The 21556-nt window shown below is 46.5% G+C and overlaps 1 protein-coding gene across 13 annotated transcripts in view; it reads right to left on the bottom strand.

Annotated features, from left to right (window-relative positions):
• The window catches only part of LOC138580086 (protein FAM118A-like), a 1834209-nt gene that overhangs the window by 1288444 nt on the left and 524209 nt on the right, over positions 1 to 21556 (bottom strand). For all 13 annotated transcript variants that reach the window (XR_011304173.1, XR_011304175.1, XR_011304174.1 and 10 more), the window contains one exon: positions 14675 to 14896. Coding sequence is in view for 10 of the 13 variants with exons in the window: in XM_069650357.1 (XP_069506458.1) it covers positions 14675 to 14896 (222 nt within the window). In the remaining 3 variants the exon portion in view is untranslated. The remainder of the gene's footprint in view (positions 1 to 14674; positions 14897 to 21556) is intronic.

Raw genomic sequence — 21556 nt, 5'->3', positions numbered from 1 at the left:
AACCCACTCCAAAGCCAAAGCGTTGGGGGCACTGTTGACAGACTTCAAACTGGAGGATGTGTGGAGACAGTTGCACACAACAGACAGGCAATACTCGCATTACGCAGCGCCGCATGTCCTGCATACTAGGCTGGATTACGTGTTCGCTGCCGCCGAGGTAGCAGGAGAAATGGTGGGCGCAGAATATATATATGGTCCTAGAGTGGCGGCACCATCCCCCTAGGGCGCGTATCCCGATGTGGAGGCTCACATCAGAGGACCTACAGGACCCAGGATTCTGAGAGGACCTAAGGAAGGCCATCACGGAATATTTCGACATTAATACCGGCAGCGTGCAATCAATGGGAACAGTATGGGAGGCATTCAAGGTGGTGGTGAGTGGGGTAGCTATATCAAAATCCAGGGGGCTCCAAGGGGGTATAGAACGAGAGTTGCAGGCTAGAGGATTTGATGCGAAGGGGGGGACCACCCGGGAAGACGGTCAAAGATGAGGGAGCTGCAAAAAGCTAGCAGCGAGCTCTGGGATAGGCTATGTAAGCTGAATTATAAGAAATACGTAGAAAGGCAGCATGCGGGTGGCGACAAGCCGGGCAGACTGCTGGCCTGATTATATAAAAATGAGACATCCCGACCGGTGATTAGGGAAGTCAGGGGCTCGGAAGGCCAGATCCGCAATATCCAGGAAGGTGTGAACGAAGAGTTCCTGAGATATTACAAACGCCTGTATGAGGACGTAGGTGGAGACATGGGTCAAGAAATTCAGGAAACACTAGAAGATATAGGTCTGCCCACCTTAGACGACTTGGAACGAGCAGACTTAGAGGCCCCAATCACCTCAGACGAACTGGAGACAGTGATCCAGCACCTGCCCACGTGTAAAGCGCCTGGGTCGGACAGATAACCCAGCAAATTCTATAAAGCGTACAGGCAGGAGTTGCTCCAGCCGCTGCTGGCCATGTTCAATGAGGCTTACGAACAGGGGGAGTTGCCAGAGTCCCTTCGAGAAGCGGTGATCATCCCGCTCTTGAAACCGGGTAAGCCGAATGCGGACTGTGGGTCCTACAGGCCCTTATTGATGCTCAACCAGGATAGCAAAATACTCACGGCGGTGCTCGCCAACAGGCAGATTGATACACCCAGACCAAACAGGCTATGTCCCCGGCAGAAACATCCCTAACAATCATAGGAGGCTACATCATATTATTGATCAAACAGAGAAAGACCCGGGTGAGCTGGCCATTGTGCTGCTGGATGCGGTCAAGGCCTTTGACTCAGTGAGGTGGCCATGGTTGATGGCGACCTTGAAAGGGTACGGGATGGGGCCGGGGTACATTAGATGGGTCAAGATGTTATACAGCTCCCCGATTGCAAGGGTTAAAACAGGCGCTATAATCTCAGATAAATGGCGACTCAGTAGGGGGACCAGACAGGGATGTCCCTGGTCTGCCATGTTATATATTCTTGCGTTGGAGCCGTTGGCAGTTTTCCTTAGGCAACAATACAGAGAGGTGGGGATTCGTACGGCAGGAAGAACACACTTGATATCATTGTATGCAGATGATGTGCTTCTCTACCTGCGCTTCCCGGAAGAGAGCCTGCAATATGTGCTGGAGGTGATGGAACGCTACGCCACCCTCTTGGGCATATCGGTAAACCCCGGGAAGTCCAGTGTGTTCCCCTTGGGGAGATACAAGAGTATTCCACTAGAGAAACTGTCGATTTTGCAGATACCCTGGCGGACCGAGACGTTTTGATAACTAGGCATAAATATATACCACAGGATAGAGGTAGAGCATAAATACAACACGGAGAAAGCAGTTGAAGGTATCAAAAACAGCGTGGTGTTTTGGTCCAGATTGCCCCTTGCCATGATGGGAAGAGCAGCTTTGCTCAAGATGGTGGTTTTGCCCAGACTGCTACACTTTTTTGTGAATGTCCCGTACTTGATCCCCAAACGTTTCTTTGTCAGACTTCAAAGCCTGTGCAGGGGCTTCATATGACACAATTCTAGGAACAGGGTGGCCCTTTGGAAATTACAAAATCTGTATGTTAAGGGGGGTATAAACCTGCCGAATTTTGAATTGTATTACTTGGCAGGACAGCTACTATATGTAGCTAGGTGGTTGTCTGAAGATGAATCAGCGGAAGCCAGGCTTTTGCGGGATGACTCTGCCCCCTATTCCCTAAAAGAGACAGTGTGGCTGCACAAAACGAAAGTGTCGGAGATGGGGTGATTGTTGGTGCTGGGCTGGGAGGTCTGGCGTAGAGCATGGCAAACTGTGGGTGACTCGGACCCGCTCTCTCAGCAGGTCCCGTTGGTGGTGTTATGTGGGGGAGACCCCCAATTGATTAAAGGGGTCCGCAGATACTGGGAACCGGTGGGCCTGGCCACCCTTGGAGACATAAGGCAGGAGGGGAGGCATTGGGATTTCAGAGATTAATGGAGGAGACCGGGGTGCATAAAGGCCAATATATTACTTACTCCAGGATTATGAAACGGGTGAGGGAAAGATGGCCCGAAACAGTACTTGCAGAACAGCCTGATGCCACCATAGAAATGATGTATGATGTCTCGGAAGGCGGGCACGAAATATCTCGGATATATGAGCTACTGAGTACGAAGGCGGGGAAGGAGCTGCTTCAACTGGGAGGAGGAGGTGGGGGAACCCATGACAGATGGACAATGGACAATGGGACAGAGCCCAAAGGTACCATAAGACGGTGTCCCGGAATGCGAGACTCCAGCAGATCCAACTATATGTCACCCACAGAGCATATCTGACCTCCGGTAGAATAGCCTGGTTCGGTGGCTCGGCTGTAACTCAAGGGAGGGGGAGGACAGAAGAGAGCATTTTATAATGTAATGTTTTACCATTGATCACAAATATCCTAAATGGTTGTAATGTTTGGAGTATTGCTTGTTTAAAATAATAAAAATTGTTAAAAAAAATAAACAACTTTTTTCAAAACGGCCCACAGAGACCAACGGACAAAGTAGGCAGATCTAACGGCATACTACGTTCAGAACCCACATAACGCACACAGAAACTGCATGGCTGAGTGCTGTCACTGAACGGGACACCTAAACACTACAGGCTCATATAAAGCCCACGCACCCCAGATAAACGTGTCCACCCACTGCACTGTGCCCACAAAAAAGGGCTAAAAGGGCACACAGGGATATATCAAGTGGGGATCGCCTGACTAAGTGTAAAGTAAGGTGACCCACCCAACACACCAGGGGTCGGGGAGGAAAGTAATGACACCATGAAAAGATGAGGGAAACTGAACAGAACTGAGCATCCGCAACCCCCATTGCACAGTCATTAAAACGTGATCTGCACCCCGGACGATGATGGCCCCGTGATTCGCAGCACTGCAAGGAAACAGCAGTCCATTACTGTGTGAGTGAGGGGACACAGAGAAATAAAAGTTAACTACACCTCAGAATCCTGACGCGACGCATAGCCAGCACCACAAACAGGGATACGCACTGGCACAATTCACTCTGGCATTATATAAGTATACAAACAGCCGGGCCATGCACTACAACAAGGCAATGCATTGTGTGAGACATCCCGCTAGGACGGCAGAGGATTAGTTACATCCTTGGGGCAAGTCACAGGCGGTTTGCAAGCAGTAGAGGCATGGACTTGACCCCACCAAGTAGGTGGTAAGGTGCAGATGAGTAATAATACGTGATACACGAGACGCAGAAGTCATTGATCCAGTAAATATCACACCAAGTCCTATCCCTGCAAAGAGTCAGACAATCGCAACAACAGCGGTATTCGTGGGGTCTCTGCTGCCACAAGGAACAGCGCATACAGCGAGGAAACGGCCCAGTAGCAGAGTACAATGCCCAAAGGGGCAGCATCCAAGAAAAAGGAATGATAGCTAGGTTTACAACATCAGTCACCAAGACGAACACCATGAATAGCACCGGCCCTGAACAAACCGTGCCTCCCATGCCACGCCATCCACTACATTAACCACTATGGACCCGCAAGCGGTTTTCGCATCAATGCTGCAAGGTTTTGCAGCCCTGAATGATAAGCTCGACGGTATAAATTCCAATGTCACATCAATTAGAAACCAGCTCGAGAAGACCACCAATCACATCACTGAGGCAGAAACAAGGATTAGCGCGACGGAGGACATCCTTGAAACATTGCGAAATACTGTGACTGATATGGCCAGGGACCTGGGAACGGTAAAGCTGAAATGGGAAGAGCTGGAAGCGAGATCCCACCGCAGCAACGTATGCATAGTTGGGGTACCGGAGGACGCACACAAAGGCCCAATGGAACTGGCCGTTGAAGGACTGCTCAAAGAACTGCCCGGAGATCCTGGATGGTCACCTACGGTTGTCGTCAAATGCGTGCACAGATCACTAGCACCCCATCCCAAGCCAGGCACCTACCCGAGGCCGATAATAGCTAGACTGACGAACTACAGGGACTGAGACCTGGTGCTACGAGCTGCAAGAGACAAACTGGAATTGAAGATGGGCTCAAACGTGATACAAGTATTTCCTGATTACACCCTGACGGTTCAGCAGGAACGACGATCATTCCCAGGTGATAAAAAAAAATGATCCGGGACCGATCGATACCTTACGGAATGTTGTACCCAGCCAGGCTGCGCCTGCAGTACATTAATAAGACATGTTTTGTCACGTTCCCGGAAGAGGCTGCCACCTTTGTGGAGACTAATATACCACTACCCGACAAGCAGAAACCCTGTGGCAGTGGGGATGCCGCGAATCGCTCTCCGGCGCACGGACCAGATATGTGAGGATAACTGGAGCACCTCAGCAATTGGGAAATGACGGGCACAAGTCCATATTTGAAACTATTCACCAAAATATGATCTCCCTTGAGGAAACACTGGCACACTGCTAATAGCCTCATCTTATTATGTGTACTAGTAACGCAATCAAGATTGGTAACCGTAAGAACGGAAATAATGTGGCCCTGGGCCTCGGCTGCCACTGAAGCTGCCCCCCACATGCGAGTGCATGAGTTTGTTAACTGAGGGAGGGTAAGGGAAATGGAGGGATATGCACAGTTGAAGTTTGGGGAACTATGAGGGTGGGGGTGGGGGAGTGAGTGATGTTCAGGGTCGGACTGGGACAAGAAATAGGCCCGGACACCCAAAGAAATGTGGCCCACCCCTTGCCTCAAAAAGTGGCCCACCCCTCGCCTCACGATGCTTGACCTCTGATGACATCACCGGAAGTGATGTAATTTGACCCCTTTCCAAAGTGACATCCCGGGAAGCGATGAAACATGACCTTTTACCCCTTGACAAAATAGGAAGTGGTTTCAAATAGCATTGTTCCTAAGTACACTACGAAAAATATGGTTATGATTTCACTAATGTGATATACATTTCATACAAGAATGGATCACTATAGGTATCATCAATATCTCTGTGTATAGATCCATATTGTCAAATTACTGTGAATGCAAGCAGACTTCCAAGGCCAAATGATAATATGTTATTGTATAGCACTTACGTTTAATCTCTTTTTCATAGAACAAATATACATACAATATCACCCAGCCTGTGTTGGCACTCATTTACCGACCTAAGAAGGATGAAAGGCTGAGATTGCCTTGCTGGGATATGAACCTGCAGATCACACACACATCACAGCAGTGAGCGCTCAACCCACTGAGCTATCATATCGGCTATAGTAAAATGAACAATTATTCTGTGGTGGATACCATTAAACTGGTAACTGAGATTTAACTGCAGACCAGTTAAGTTCATCTGCAGGTCTGGTGCAAAGTTAGCCGCATGTCAAGCCTACATGAATCTACTTTCAGGCTTCAGAAGTTGGCAAAATAGGGAAAGCGGCGCACTCACAGGACATCCCATACTCTGAGCACTTGTTACCTCATACATACAAACAAAAATCCTGAACAGCATGCTAGGGAGATTGGAAAGATAGACACATTGGGCCTCATTACAAGTTCGGAGGGAGCCTTGCCGGTAAAACCGCCAGGCTGCTTCCGAACGTGCACATTTTTCTGGTGCCCGGGAATGGGCAATTTACGGGGTATTACAACCCCGGCAGACCTGGTAATTGCCCATTCCCGGGCGCCGGAAAATATTCTTCCCCATTCCCATTGAGCCCCATAGGACTCAATGGGAATGGGAAGGCCAGATGCACCGGCACCATTTGTGAATGGTGCTGGTGCATCCGATATGCTCTGCTCGCGGGTGCCGGTCCGTCCGCCAGGTCAGACCTGGCGGGCAAAAAGGCACCTGCGAGCAGAACTCATAGATTGCCAGTATGGTAACAACGGTATCGGCAAGCTTACCGTTACCATTGTTACTGTACCGGTAAACTTGTAATGAGGCCCATTACAACAAAGCATTCATTGTGGAACAATGAAGTCAATGGTCACTTGATGTGCTATGGTCAAATATTTCTACACTGTACAGAAGCTTTTAGGCATAAGGATTTTGTCAAGTGACTGAGGACACCGAGATGGAATGTCTTGTGATGATCATAACAGAGACAACGGCAGAAAAAAAAACATGCTATTACTGCTACTTGCGAAAGGCAAAATATCCAAAATGGATGCTTATTCTACTCTAAAATTGGTAGTTTATCACTAATACATATTTATCACTAATACCACAGGACAGCAACTCCAGGAGTGGTGGGTGGCACAGTGACTTCCGTCAGCCCGGCGGCGACCCTGGCCCCTCAACTTTGCATGCAACTTTGCATGTGAATGAATCATGCATCATAATTTATGATGCACACGTCATGCATGCAAATAAATCATCAAAGTAAGGTAACATGTGTTACCTTGCTTTGATGAATTCTGCTGTTGCAGGTGTTATTGTTTTTTTTCAATCTTTTTTTTTAACCTTTTTTCACTTTTTTCTCAAAATTGGCCCAGGCGTGGGCAGAAACCGGCCCCACTCCCCAGGGACGATTTCGGCCCGTCCACGGGCCGAAAGGCAGAGGGTCCAATCTGACCCTGGTTATGTTTGGGGTGTTAAAAATGCACAGACAGTTAGTTTATTGTTACCCAAGAAGAATTATGGGACACTGGAGCACAACAAGTCTGAAAGTAGGAAGCATAAAGTATGGCTGATAAGCACCAAGCAGAGGTTAAATTACTGAGCTGGAATGTAAGAGGTCTTGGAATGCCTGTAAAAGCAAGGAAAGTGATGGCGTATGTCAATAGAACAGGAGCAAAAATAATATATCCAAGGGGATTGGGGAACCACCGTTTTTATACATCTTACTCAACTGGAGCTCGGGGGGGGGTGATGATATTAATACATAAAACATTGCCATTTATACACTAAACAAAAGAGAGTGACCCCAATGGAAGGTACGTGATAGTACATGGCAAACTAGGTGATGTAGAAGCCCTACTCATCAATGCATACAGGATCAAAACATCGATGCCCCTAACTACTACACTGAGGTCTTCCAGAAATGTGCTCGATACCCAACAGCTTACATAATATGTGGGAGGGGGGGGGACTTCAATACAATACTGGATACGGAGATAGATCGTACGTCCAGCACCCCAGACCACTTACCAATGCTGCCCACGTAATAAACACACATATAGCAGACCTTGGCCTGAGAGACGTATGGCGATCATTGCATGGACCACAGCAAGCTTACACCTACTACTCATCTGTGCATGATATGCACTCTAGAATCGACATGTGGCTGGTATCGCAGAGGGTCTTGGGCTGGGTGTCAGAATCAACAATACTACCTAGAACATTATCTGACCACTCACCGGTATTGATATCGCTGGACACCCCCAGAGTCTACCCGCAGAGGCTGCCATGGCGATTCAAAGCAGCTGCATTGTCAGACAAGGTGTACAAAAGCAGCATGGCACAACATTTCACTGAATATTTGGAAAGCAATGATGGCTCTGTCAAACGCCATGCAGTCCTATGGCAAGCATTCAAGGACTACATTAGGGGCATCGCCATATCTACCGATTTAGGAGTACTCAAAGACATACGTAGGGAACTGGGGAGGCGGGAGGAAAGTATAGATAAATTGCAAGAACAATACGCGACCGCCCCAACGGCGCATACAAAGTCAGACATTAGAACGCAACTAGAAGCATTCCGAGCAGCGGCAGAGCGAGAGTTACGTTATCTTGACAGGCCAGTGGCTGTTAGGCGATATGGTGAGCAAGAAAGGCCTGGTAAATTGCTAACGCGGATGGTAAGAGGGGAAAGGGGAAGCACGACCATCCCATGCATAACTCAGAAAGATGGGGTGGTGGTCACGGACCAGAAAGAAATCTTTTATGACTTCTACGCCACCCTGTACTGCCCCCAAAGCACTGCCACGGAGGACAAAATAAACAGATACCTAGCTAAAATACCTACTACATTTCTATCCACCGAAACCAGAGACGCCCTGGAGAGTCCACTGACGCTCACCGAGATAACGGAGGCCGTAAAGGCCTTACCCAATGGGAAGGCCCCAGGCTCAGATGGGCTGGGGCGGAATTCTATAAGGAATTTGCGGAGATATTAGTACCCTGACTCCACGCAGTCTGGATCGAGGTGTTGGGCACGGGCAAACTTCCTGAAACGGCAAGCGAGGCAGTCATAACTCGTCTGCTCAAACCCAGGAAGTGCTCTGAGGAATGCAGATCCTATCGCCCGCTGTCCTTAATAAATACAGATGCAAAGATATTAGTAAAGATACTAGCCACATGCCTGAACCCCTAATGCCACACATGGTCCATGAAGACCAGGTGGGCTTTGTATTTTGTAGGTGCAGATCCTCTAATATTCATCGTTGCTATAACATACTGAACGCAATCCCCAGAGATATTCAGGGAGTGGCACTGGCACTAGACATGCAAAAGGCCTTTGACACAGTATACTGGCCATTCCTATTCAGGGTTCTAAACAACTATGGGTTTGGGGCAAACTTCATGAACTGGGTGTGCATTCTCTACAAGCAATCCTTTGCCAGAGGATGCGTCAACGGGGCACTCTCAGCGATCCTAGAGTTAGCAGGAGGTACGTGACAAGGCTGCCCGCTGTCACCAGTGCTATTTGCGCTGGTGATCGAACCACAAGCAGATCTACTGAGGGCAAGATATAGCAGAGCGTGGATACCGGTGGCTGGCAACATAGAGATTATAACTTTGACATAATGTTATATTTCACAAATCCAGAGACTAATCTGAGAAAGGTGCTACATGCGGTCCGCAAATTCGAGGAGTACTCAGGACTGAGGCTGAATGCAGCCAAGTCTGAAATGTTCCCACTCACAGAGGCAACCCAAAAACCCATAGAACTATACGGACTCACATGGGCCCCTCATCAGGTGAAATATCTGGGTTTTGAGATAGCATGCACAGCACAACTCGCCCGTACCCTAAATTATGGAACACTTTTAGATGCGCTCTGTGCCAAGCTTGATCGATGGAAACACCTCCCGATCTCGCTGATGGGTAGACTGGCGTTGATCAAAATGATTATACTCCCCAGGCTGTTCTATCTGTTCAGCACAGTCCCAGTGTGGCCGGGCAGATCATTCTTTGCTAAAATCCAGGGTGCATGCTCAGCATTCATATGGAATAGCCAACCCAGAGTACGCTGGACGCGGTTTACCAGTCCATATGCACTGGGGGGACTGGATTGCCCCCGACTTTGAGCTTTACTTCCTCTCTGCGCAGGCCCATTAAGTGACATACTGGACAGAAGGAGGACTCAGAGTCCCACAAACGACCTTTGAGACATAAAAAGTGGGCCAGACGAAGCTATTACACAGAATTGCCAGAGGGAGAGCCAGGAACGACAACACCACTAGCCCGGCACTGGTGACATGCAGAGCATGGACCAGGATGGTGGTTAACCCCAAGAATGTTGTATTATACAGCTCGACCATGACACTGTGGGATGCGCTCTATCTACCCCCGACAATGGACACAACACTGGGCACGCACTGGAGGGACAGGGGGGTAATCTGTTTCGGGGACTTATTTGTTAATAAACGATTCATCAGCTGGGACAAGATTAAGGCGACCATAGGTGATAACCCTTTGCAGAGCCTACAATATTTTCGACTGCGCTCGGCAATGGCAAATACATGGGAAGACTTCCCAACAGAACCGCCGTCACAACCAGCCCTGGGATACATCTTCACCTTAGGCACAAATAAGACATCTGCATCCACACTGTACAAAATTGCGCTGACATCCTGAGTAGCCCATTCCTCAGAGATTAAAGGAAAGTGGCAACAAGATCTGGGATGCACCCTTACAGACTCTCACTGGTCACAGCTATGTGGACTGTCGAAGAACATGTCCTGCAACTCGCTATGCCGTTTGACACACTTTAAGATATTACACAGCGCCCACTTCACCCCGGGCAAACTCAAGGGCATGTACTCCGCAGCGAGTGGGAAGTTCCCAAGATGTGGACGCGAGGAAGCAGACACATTGCATATGCTGTGGTCGTGTACAAGGCTAACCGAGTATTGCAATGACGTGTGTGGTGCGCTGGATGGAATGTCAGACCGGCCTATAGACTGGGACCCGAGTATGTGTGTGCTGGGAATTGTATATAGGATGAACCCTATCTGGTGCAGGTTTCTCAATCTTAGTTTATTAATGGCGAAGCGAATTGTATTAATGCGTTGGAAATGTAAGGAATGTGGAGGTGTATGCTGGTCTATTACCTATGACAAGTCGCCCGAAAGACATGTGGGGCTGCTACAGGCAATATCTTGCTGATAAAAGTGGAAGAGAGGAAGACTCAGCCGAAATGCAACTATAAACGAGATATGCTCCCATTATGCAAGGTATTGAAGAACTGTAACAATAAGCATTGCAAAGTAGATAATGTGATGTTGTTACAGACAGAGGGATCCTTCAAGATGGGCTGCATAAAAGGACATCAAAGATGGATGATCCTCCATAAACAGCAGAGGGCTTCAAGCATTACCAATGCATGTATGTGAGAATGATTTTCAGTCGATAGAGTCAGATTCTTGACAGGAGTATGGTCCTATGTCTAAAGTTTTAACAGATAGGGAATTGTAGTCAGGTTGAGCTCTCCAGACCAGGTGCAAAAAACTCACGCACAGTTCTTAAGGTTGCAGATTTCTAGCCCTCATGTGTCATGGTTGCTTATCGTACTGATCACACTCTTTCTATTCCCTGTATGCTACTGGGGGCAATACTCAGGCTGCATTATTAGCATTATGAGCAAGGCCTTGGAATGGGACACCCAGGTTTCTGACTCTACTCCTTCCTGAATTGCGGTATTCCCTGAATGTCTCAAGGCCCACCTCCGACTCTTTGTAGTTTGCACATCTGGGTTTTGCAGTAAACTCTCAGGGTTCTGGTTGACAAGACTGACCCCCCCTTGTCTTTGGCAAGACTCTTTTCCGTTGGTCTGGCTCTTCTGCCAAACAGCCTCATGTGTTGTCTATGGATCAGTCCTCCTCGAAGAGCCTTCTGCCTCTTCAACTCTCAACGAGATAGCCCCTTTGGGGTTGTTTTGTTGAGTAGTGGCTCCTTCACTTCACCAGCATTGGGTGTATAGCGCTCAGCAAACCTGGTACTGCCCTCTTATCTGAATGGGATCAGATTCTCCCCCCTGTTGGGTTTCTTAAAATTGTTCTGCCTAAAGTCTCTGGTGGGAAGCTGACTGCACCAGTATCTGTAGTGTGGCTTCAAGACAGCGTAGGTCTATTCTTACTTCCAGTTTTTGGGGGTATTAGGGTCTTTAGGTTAGGCCCCTCTGGGTTTTCGGGCCAAGGTCCACAAGGCTCTCAACTTTCTCAGCCCTGATACCCTGACTGATTCTTAGCTCTGGCCACATTGGCTCAGTCCTCTACCTCTCAAAACCCTTCTCACTTGTTGGCCCTCTGGACTTGGCCAACGTTAGTAATGTTCACTGGACCTCCATGCCCAACTCCTCCTTCTTCTCTACTCTCCCTACTCCTATGACTTCCTCCGTTTACCTTATCTTGCCAATTCTACTCTCTAGATCTTCCCTTCCTTTCTTCAATGCCTCCCTCGCCCTTCCCTCTCCTCCCGTCTCCAGTTTCTTGATATTTCCCTTCTCCATCTCCTTTGTTTCCCCCCTCTCCCGTTAGTCTATGCTGACTCCTTGTCTCCAAACTCCCACAACAACTTTGGCCCCCTTTGGATACCTCTGACTTCTCCGTGCCTGGGATTTTAAGGGCAACAGTGGCGACACCTAGACCTGTAACGCATCTTGCAATGTGAGTGAATGAGCAAGTAGGTTGTAATGGCCCATCCCCGTCTTAGCACGTGCAATATAAATAAATAGACACACCCCAACGGGGAATGAGACTAAGAGAACAGGTTGCGAGAGTTAGGGCCGCATTACACGGTATGCGGTAAGGGTTTACCGGTAAGGGCACCGGTACCAGTAAACCCTTACCGCCTTACTACGAGGTCCCTTTGCCGGACCCAACCTCAACAGCTGGTTTTACCAGCCGTTAAGGAACGGGCCCGCAAAGGGACCTTGGTGCTAATTACAGTACCGCAATTTGCGGTACCGTAATTACCTCCTTCCCCATTCCCATTGAGCCCTACGGGGGCAAAAATGGGAATGGGGAAGTGCCTTGGTGAATGGGGAATTACTGGCCCCGCTCACCTTGGAGTAGGCCGGTAATTCCGCCATCCACCAAGGCGGTCACGGTAAAATACCGGCGGCAACCATGGCGCTAATAGCGCCATGGTTACCGCATACCGTGTAATGAGGCCCTTAGTCTTTTTTTTATCAAGAATTGGCATCCAGAGAAATCTGCTGCCTGAGAGCGCTCTGGCAAACATTACAATTACATCAGTTTATCAAGGCAAAAATCGTCATCAATGACATCATGATATAAGGGATTTCACAGACAGAGGACTGGATAAACATTAGGTAACATATGTAGCTTTAGGCTCTGCTCCCTCCGGATTGGCTGCTTGGTTGGCAGGAGGGGGAGTGTCACGAAGTCCGTTCGTCTGTGTCCAGGCGGGGTGAGGGTCAGGTCGCTTTGAAGCATGGTGGCCCCTAACTAAGCTAACACGAGATACTACCATTAGTCATGCACTAAATAATAGTCACTACTGCTCCTTTGAACAAATCATCATAAACATATAAGTTGTATACGTATGATTACACCATCATTTATTAAGACTTATATGGAGTACCGGGTTCAGGGGTCTTGACAGGTGTGATAACATCGACCGTGGAGTGGGTCTGAGTACATCAAAGAAACTAGGGGGCATGCTGACATTTTGTTAGTTCTGGGGTGCAATTTACTGCGACAGAGGTCTGATTTTAGTTGGGGGCACACTGGGGTGGGCTTCATGGCAGGGTCGCGTGTCTGGCACATCAAGAGAATACCTTGCAGGGACACAGGGTTACATTGGCAGTCATTTTCCAACAGTGAGGGTGAGGGGTCACAGGCAGGTTTGTGGAGATGGATGAACTACAAGGCCTGGCTCAGACCGGTTCACACACGGGACAGTGATCTCAGAGGAAGAGCGAGATGTTACATTTGTTTTTGTTGCAATTGCCTCCGGCCCAAGCGTGAGAATGGAGCTGCGTAACTTTCAGACACATGAGAAAAGGTGGGGGCCATTTGTGCGGTGTGCGCCGCAGCGCTGCTAAGGGGAGAGAAGCCTTTTCGTATTATCGCAATGAGGCCTAGTTCAAAAATATGGAGTTGAGGGTGCACAACATGGATGCCACGTGTCCCGCGCAACAGCCCCATCTACGCCAATGCCAGCATAAGGCTGATATTAACATAAGGGTGAGGGAAGCGTCCCCCACCATTGGGAGAGCACATGGTCCAGGCTGTACTGAATGTATGGTGGGGGGCTCCAATGACCCCTCACTCCCACACAAGGTCCTGCCCCCTCGTCATGTGTGTCCAGTAATGTCTATCATTGATGGAGCCATGAGCATTTGTGTGACGTCTCTTTTACCATAAAAGGGAGCCGCAAACACTATCTTTATTCTTGAACCGCAGGTGCCCAAACCCACTAGCGTGAATAAAGACTCCCTTTCCAAAATGAAAGGACGTTGGCTACTAGAGAAATGGGCAAAAGGCTCAGGAGGATTCCCCCTATATTGCATCCTGATTCGCTATCACTTAGTCGAAGGCCTCTGCAGACCTCTCGTTTCCCTCTCACCCAAATACCTGTCCTCACAAATAGAACTCGGAACAAAGTCAGTTGGAAAGTTCATCAAACTAAATCATTGTGTCAACAAATTAAAGATGTGATAGAGTTCCAAACATCCTGACAAAATCAACATATTTAAATAGAGGTTTTGAACTCTATTTTCATGTCTGTATTCATCTTGAGAGCCGCAGACACCTATATGTCATTGCCGGATACATAAACAATTAAATGATACAAACTGCTACTATGTGATGCCCTCGCACGTTTGAAATGAATGGCCAAATAAATAAGGTCAAAATCTATTTGGACGCCACTCCACATTTTATCCTTGAGGCAAGCAATGACTGCATAACTTTAATCACTAAAGCAATGAAACATATACAGTGTTTCAAAAGCCTCAATAATATAAATTCAGTCAAATTGTATTGCACTTGGTTTTCCTCTCAGCAAGGTGAAAACATATCCTAAAGAAGCACTTCCCAAAAACATCCTACCTTTGACATGTCTTGCAAGTCCAGTGATTCCATGGGCCTTCCCATGTGGTGTCCGAACGACTCCAAGAAAGTGTCATAGTTGGTGGTCATGACCATGGCACCTTTCTCAATGAGGCTCAGAATTGTTTCGATAACATTCGGACAGGTGATACATTGCTCCAAGTGATCAAAAATTCTCAATAAACAGTCCCGGAAAAAGGTAGGCCTCAGATCACCAGAGCGCTATTAGGAAAAAAGACAAAATACTAGCTATTAAAGGGTATTATTCTGAAACATAAGTTACCAACAAGCAGAATGTAAAGATAATTTCCTCATAGCATTAAACATTCAGTTACCACGTGAATGGAAACACTTCAAATCATTAAAAGGGACAGACATTGATGGCATTTCATTCTCTAGGTCTTTGAAAAACTGAAATAGCTCACATTTTTATGCAGAGTTAACTCTGGGTTCTGACATTTAGCGGGAGTAGCAGTCTTACTGCTCTTTTCTTTACATAAAGCAATCATCTCTCATTTCTCTAGAAGCTACTGATGTCCAAAGTCATTATGGGCATTTTTTCTCAGTTATTTTGCTAACTGTGTTTTCATAAAAGTGTGCCAGCAAGATAATTCTTAAACAATATTCACTCAAATTACTTGCTCGAAAGTTGAAAAGCACCATTAAACAGCTGCAGGAATCTGGCATGTGAAATGCTATATCCAAACGTGATATTATCAATATTATGAATTCCAAAATCAGCAACCTAAAAAGATGTCATGACCCATTTATCAGTGCAATGGTTTGGGTAAAAGGTATGGCTGAGGATTGGATGTCATTTATATAGGATGGTTAGCAGAGTGGAAGTGAAAGCGAGGGAGGGCTCTTTCTGAGGTTGCTGGTATCCTAGCAAATGATTAGCAAGCTGTTGGGTAGTTCCTTTTTGGGCAAGTGAGTGGGGCTTGTCCTTTAACAATCTTGTTTTTTTGAGACAAGATTAGGTCATCCTGTTCAGTATCACTGGCGAATTCTCACTGGGAAGGAAAGTGTTAGCCATGTTTCCCTTAAATACTGCCTGATCAGCCATTTCACAGACTTATGAGTGACGTTGACACCAATTGCCACAATTGTACATTTGTGATGTCATCTTAGTCCTTGCAGTTGACGGTGGTGGCGCGAGTTATGGTTTCTTAGCTTCCCATAACTTGCACATTTCTGGCGGTTATTGGTTTTACTTGTAACCATCATTATGGATAGGTTGTTATTAGTGCAAAGTAACTATAATGTCCCTTCAAAAATGTGTTTGTACTGAATTTGATAGGTTTTTCTTAGGGCAACTGAACCATAACGTCCCTTTAACAATATTTTTTCACTGAATTTGATGTGTTTTTAGTAGCGCAGCTTTACCATATTGTTCCTTTAACAAAGTTTTTTCACTGAATTTGATAGGTTATTAGTAGCGCAACTTAACCATAACGTCCCTTTAACAATGTTTTGTTCACTGAATTTCATAGGTTTTTACCAGAATACCCTTAGTTTGTATAGGTGTACCATACAAAATACTAAATCCGATGGCACCATGCTGATGGGCACAGTGGGCGCGGACTGTGCGTCTTCGCTGACATCGGGTAGCATCCACACTGCTCAAAAAGTCAGGGGTTCTCTTACATAGTGGTAGCATTCAGCAAAGACACGGAACATATACAAACAGCACAATATACGTGAAGTGCAAGGAAAAATACAGCAGGTCTACAAACTCTGAAACAAACAGAACAAATGCATAGGGTATGCACCATAATGGAATGCACCAACAAGAGAAATAACGTCTGCTTCCAACAATATTACCGCAGTGCTGCTTTACATAGAAACGAAGGAGGAACTGTTAGAGGAAGGACTACAAAGTACTGAGAGCAGAACGTAACTACTACGTGGTAAGTACACTACATTTTTTCCTATAATTGTACAATTTGTTCTTTGTACAATAGTATTCTTTTTTTACTCAGCAATGGCAAGCACCATAGAATGGCAGGAAGAGAATTTTCCTCATGACGAAATGAGTGAAAATAGTAACCCCATTGGTACGCACCACAGTTTTAAAAGTAAGACAGTTAATACATATTGCTTCACCCAGACCTAACAGATATTTTTTTCTTTAACAGTACATAGTAGAAATGAAGAAAATTCCCCACAAGCAGCACCTCTTCTACAACAGCATACGGGCAAAGAAAATGAAGCAAACTCTGTAAATGAAAAATGAGACAGCATGGACGCAAAAATGGAGCAATTGCTAAATAATTCTGCCGCCTTAAAAGATTTTGTACAAGGACATATTATGGAGAAAATAAAATACCACTGCCCCACCTGCACCTGTATCCCTTGCCCATTTCCCAGCCAACCATCGCCACAAATTCCCTGTGAAGAGAGATGTTACGATGAGACCTCAAGCCCTTCCTCCCCTCATACTCAATTTGTACAAAACCCCAATTGCCCTGTATATGTGTCCATTTCTGCTACCCCTTCCCTTTCCTAATTGTATCTATGTATGTGTGAAAATAAAGGTTTATATGTACATTGTTGTTGTGTGTGTGTGTGTGTGTGTGTGTGTGTGTGTGTTTTCCTTTTTTTTAAAAATCCTATTACAACTCCGCAGAGCACAGTGCTGTCCGGGATGGCCGCAATGAAGTAAAATGGAGGTGTCCTACGGACACCGCACCTGACCGGCCTGGCCGCAATCAAAATGGTGGTGTCTGTAGGACACACCTCTAATTACTTGTGGGATCCCACGTCTGTCCGGAGCACACCTATGACCATGCATATCTCATTGTCTGTGTCCTGGTAACACCGCCCCTGTCCACCATGTCCGAAAAAGCTTGCAACGTACTTTCATTAGTTTGAGGCGCCCACCCACGTCCTATGGACAGCTGCGCACATGCGCATCCCACCTACTGTATCCTACAAACATCCAGCTTGTTTGAAAATGACCACTGCACGTGTCGCACTTTTAATTAGTCCGGGGATCCCAACCCTGTCCGTGACACCTATGCACAGGCGCACACATCGCAAAATCCACCTATCAGCATATGACAGATCGTAAACCAAACTCTACTGTCCATCCAACACATGTCTTTCAAACTGCCCCTTTCACCCTCACAAATCATCACAGCCCACTTGATTTACAGACCTCCGGGCCCTCTCTCCTCCGTCAAAGAAGATTTATCACTTCTACTTTCCAAGAAGGCCAAACTGAGCACACAAAGCCTCCACCTCGGAGACTTTAACCTTGGCCTTCATGACATCAAAGACAAGAATGCAATTGAGATCAGCAATAGCATATCCAACCTTGGTTTCACCCAACGACTTGTACAATCTACGCACTCCAAAGGGCGACAATTAGACTGGATCGCTGATTGCAACGGCAATACCTCTATCACATCTAACCAACCTCTCGCCTGGACCCACCATCATGCCATTCTCTTCGCCATTCCTATAATCAAGCCCAACCAGGAGAAAACCCTAGCCCCACCTAGACTAGCAAGAAATACACGAAATATAACAGCCCTCAACCTACTCCAACTTCTACAACCGCTCCTGCAGGCGGACATTACCCTTGAACCTAACGAGGACCCGACTTATCTGTCAACCTCTATAATACCACCCTGCTCAACGCCATTAACAAAATAGCACCTCAGAAGCTTCGTGAAACCAAACCCACCACTCACCTAAATACCTGGTACACCCCATAACTGAAAACATTGCGCAAAAATAAAACAGCAGCTGAAACCAATTGGAAAAACTCCCCATCAGCCCCTAATAAAGAGAACTTCCTAGCAGCCTCTGCAACCTACAATTCTGCAATTTTCCAAGCCAAATCCAATTCCTAAAACGACCGTATTCAAAATGCAAAATTGAATACTAAAGAATTGTTCAATATTCTCAGAGAATTAGAATCACCCACACCTCCCCCATCTACCTTCTCTAAGGACGCTACCTGGTGTCAGAACATCCAAAAGGCGCTGTCAGACAAAATTGAGCTCCTACACAAGAAAATTGAAACCAAAAAAACAAACCTATCAAAAAACCTTCCTGCACCTACTATAAGCATACCACTCCCTGATGAATGCAGCCTATTCAAATTCACCCCACTCAGTGTCAAAGAAGTAGAAGAAATAAGACTAAGCCTAAAACCCTCCAGATGCATGGGCAACATCTGCCCTGCACCTATCATAAAAGAAACAGCAAAGGAAATTGCCCCATTTATCACCTCCATTATCAACGCATCTTTCAAGTCCAATACCTTTGATACTAACCTCAGGTACGCATGGGTTATGCCACTTATCAAGAACCCACCACTTGATCTCAATAACCCGTCCAACTACAGACCCATCACCACTGTACCTTTCCTCCTGAAGATCATTGATAGAGCAGTCTATCTGCAGAACCAGCAACACTTGGAAAGCAAGAACCTCTTAGGGCTACGCCAAGCCGGCTTCCGACTCAGACACGGCACCAAAACAGCCCTGATAGATCTAGTAACCCAAATTGAGAATATCAAGGTCTCAGGCAACCTTGCCATCCTTCTCTTACTAGATTTATCAGCAGTGTTTGACTTGGTCGACCACAAAACCCTCTGTAACCACCTAACCTCAGCAGCCCACTTTTCCAATGAAGCCACCTCCTGGATCCAGTCATTTATGAACAACAGAACAACAAGAGTATTTGCACCTTCAGCATCTGCACCATCAGAGACGGTCCCATGTGGGGTCCCCCAAGGCTCCTGTATCTCGCCCACACTATACAATATACTCACAAAACCCCTCTTTGACAAACTTGACCGTCTGGGCATCTCATACACCAACTACGCTGACGACACACAAATTCTCATACACCTCACAGGCAAACACGATACAGACTCACAACGACTCAACAACATCTACCTTTTCATCCAAGCATGGATGGCACAACACTGGCTCTGTCTCAATGACGACAAGACTGAGCTTCTCCTAGTGGGAACCCAAGCCAGACTTAATAAATTGGAGAACAAATTCAACACTTTCAACATTGACGGCAACACCATCAAAGTCTCTAAAGACGTCAAAACAATAGGCATGTACATTGACTCCACCATCTCTCTAGATAAACAAATAAATGCTACAACTTCCACCACGGCTTATACATGCAAGCTCATCAATGCTTGCAGACCTTTCCTGACGAGTGAAAATAGCATCAAATTGGCCAGAGCGCTTGTACTAACCAAGCTAGACTATTGCAATGCACTTTAACTAGGCACTATGTAGCAAAACCTAAACAAACTACAGATCTATCAAAACAACGCATTAAGAGCAGCCACCAACATGCCTAGAAAATTGCACATTTTGGAGTTGAGACGCAGTGTTCACTGGCTCTCCATTAACCAAATGATCAAATTCAAGACTCTCTCCCTCATACACAAATATATACACAATCAGGCACCTAAATACCTCTGCGACAAATTCAAACTCCACACATCACCAAGACAAACCAGATCTTCCCACTCTAACTACTTCATCATTCCAAGGTACAAACTACAAAAAGCAGGGGGTAAAAGCTTCCCAGTTCTCGCTGCCAAAACCTGGAATGCACTACCGCCCAACATCAGGCTAGAACTATCCATCCACAAATACTGTAATGAGGTCAAATCCTGCTCTCTGTAAATGAAAACTAATCCACATCTATGCAGCTGTCCTGTGAATGTGCTCCCGCCAACTGTACATACTGTTTATACTCTATGGTCTGTGTGATTTAAATTGACCTTGATTGTAAATTATGTGATCTTATGTTTTGTTGATTATGTGAATTACCATGCCTGTAACTGTAAATATGTACTAAGAAATGTGCCCAGTTGCCTCAGGGCTCAGTGCGCTATATAAATAAATACAATATAAATTGCAGAGAAATTCCGGCAACATGTCCTAAACTGTTCCCTCCACAATGAATAATAATAATGTCTGGATGATCGAGCGTCACCAAAGTGGCACACCGAGGAGCCACATTCAGTCACTTCATTCCACGTACTCCATACCAGTGGACATCCACAAATGTGCAGCCACTCCACAGCGTTCTGCATGCACTTCCAAACAAACCAGGTGTTGTCCAAAATCCATAGGCTCTGCCTCCTGAAGACACAGCCATAACCATAGCCATCTGCACTCCTCTCTGCAAACACACCTTCTGCCACAGTCCCTCCTTACACACCACACACAGGAAACCTTACTGACCCATTCCCAATCCTCCACAGTCCCATTTCATGCCTGCCACCCTCAAAAGCCTCGGATGTGGCACGTGCGATCCTCAAACTACCGCAGTGTCCGTGGACATATCGTGCTTTGTACATGGGTGGGGGAACACGTTTCAGCCAGGCTAGTGGATTTCCTCTTTAGTGGTGGCTTTTTTTAAGGCGCTTGTAAACAAACACCTTTTGTTTTGTATTTTTGGGGGATTTTTCTTTTCTTCTCCTTACATTCTTACAAGAGCTTCTCCAAAATATTCCTTAGATTGTAGAACAAAATAGAATTTTCAACAGTGGACAATAAAAAGCCATTTACCCTGAAAAACTGCACGTAAACAGCATTAATGTTCGCATTGTCACAAAACAACATCCCAGCATTGAACAAAAATGCAGCCATGCCTCCGTTTACAAGACACCTTCCGACCTCTTGCTGGGAACAAAGTACATCAGGATTGTTCCATGCTCTTGTAGGTGGTATGCCTGCGAAAATCCCCTTTGCAGTGGGAAAAAGCTGCATCAGTGCTTTCACCAACTCCTTCAGTTCACAGAACAAACTTCCAGCACTGATGTAACCCAAATCCAGTGCTCCAGAATGCACCACTAGGACGTCAATAGTACTCCAAGTGGCCACATCTCTG

The sequence above is a fragment of the Ambystoma mexicanum genome, chromosome 3p (assembly GCF_040938575.1).
Source record: "Ambystoma mexicanum isolate Mex_15411 chromosome 3p, UKY_AmexF1_1, whole genome shotgun sequence".
NCBI classification, from domain to species: Eukaryota; Metazoa; Chordata; class Amphibia; order Caudata; family Ambystomatidae; genus Ambystoma; species Ambystoma mexicanum.
This window is presented reverse-complemented; position numbering and strand designations above follow the sequence as displayed.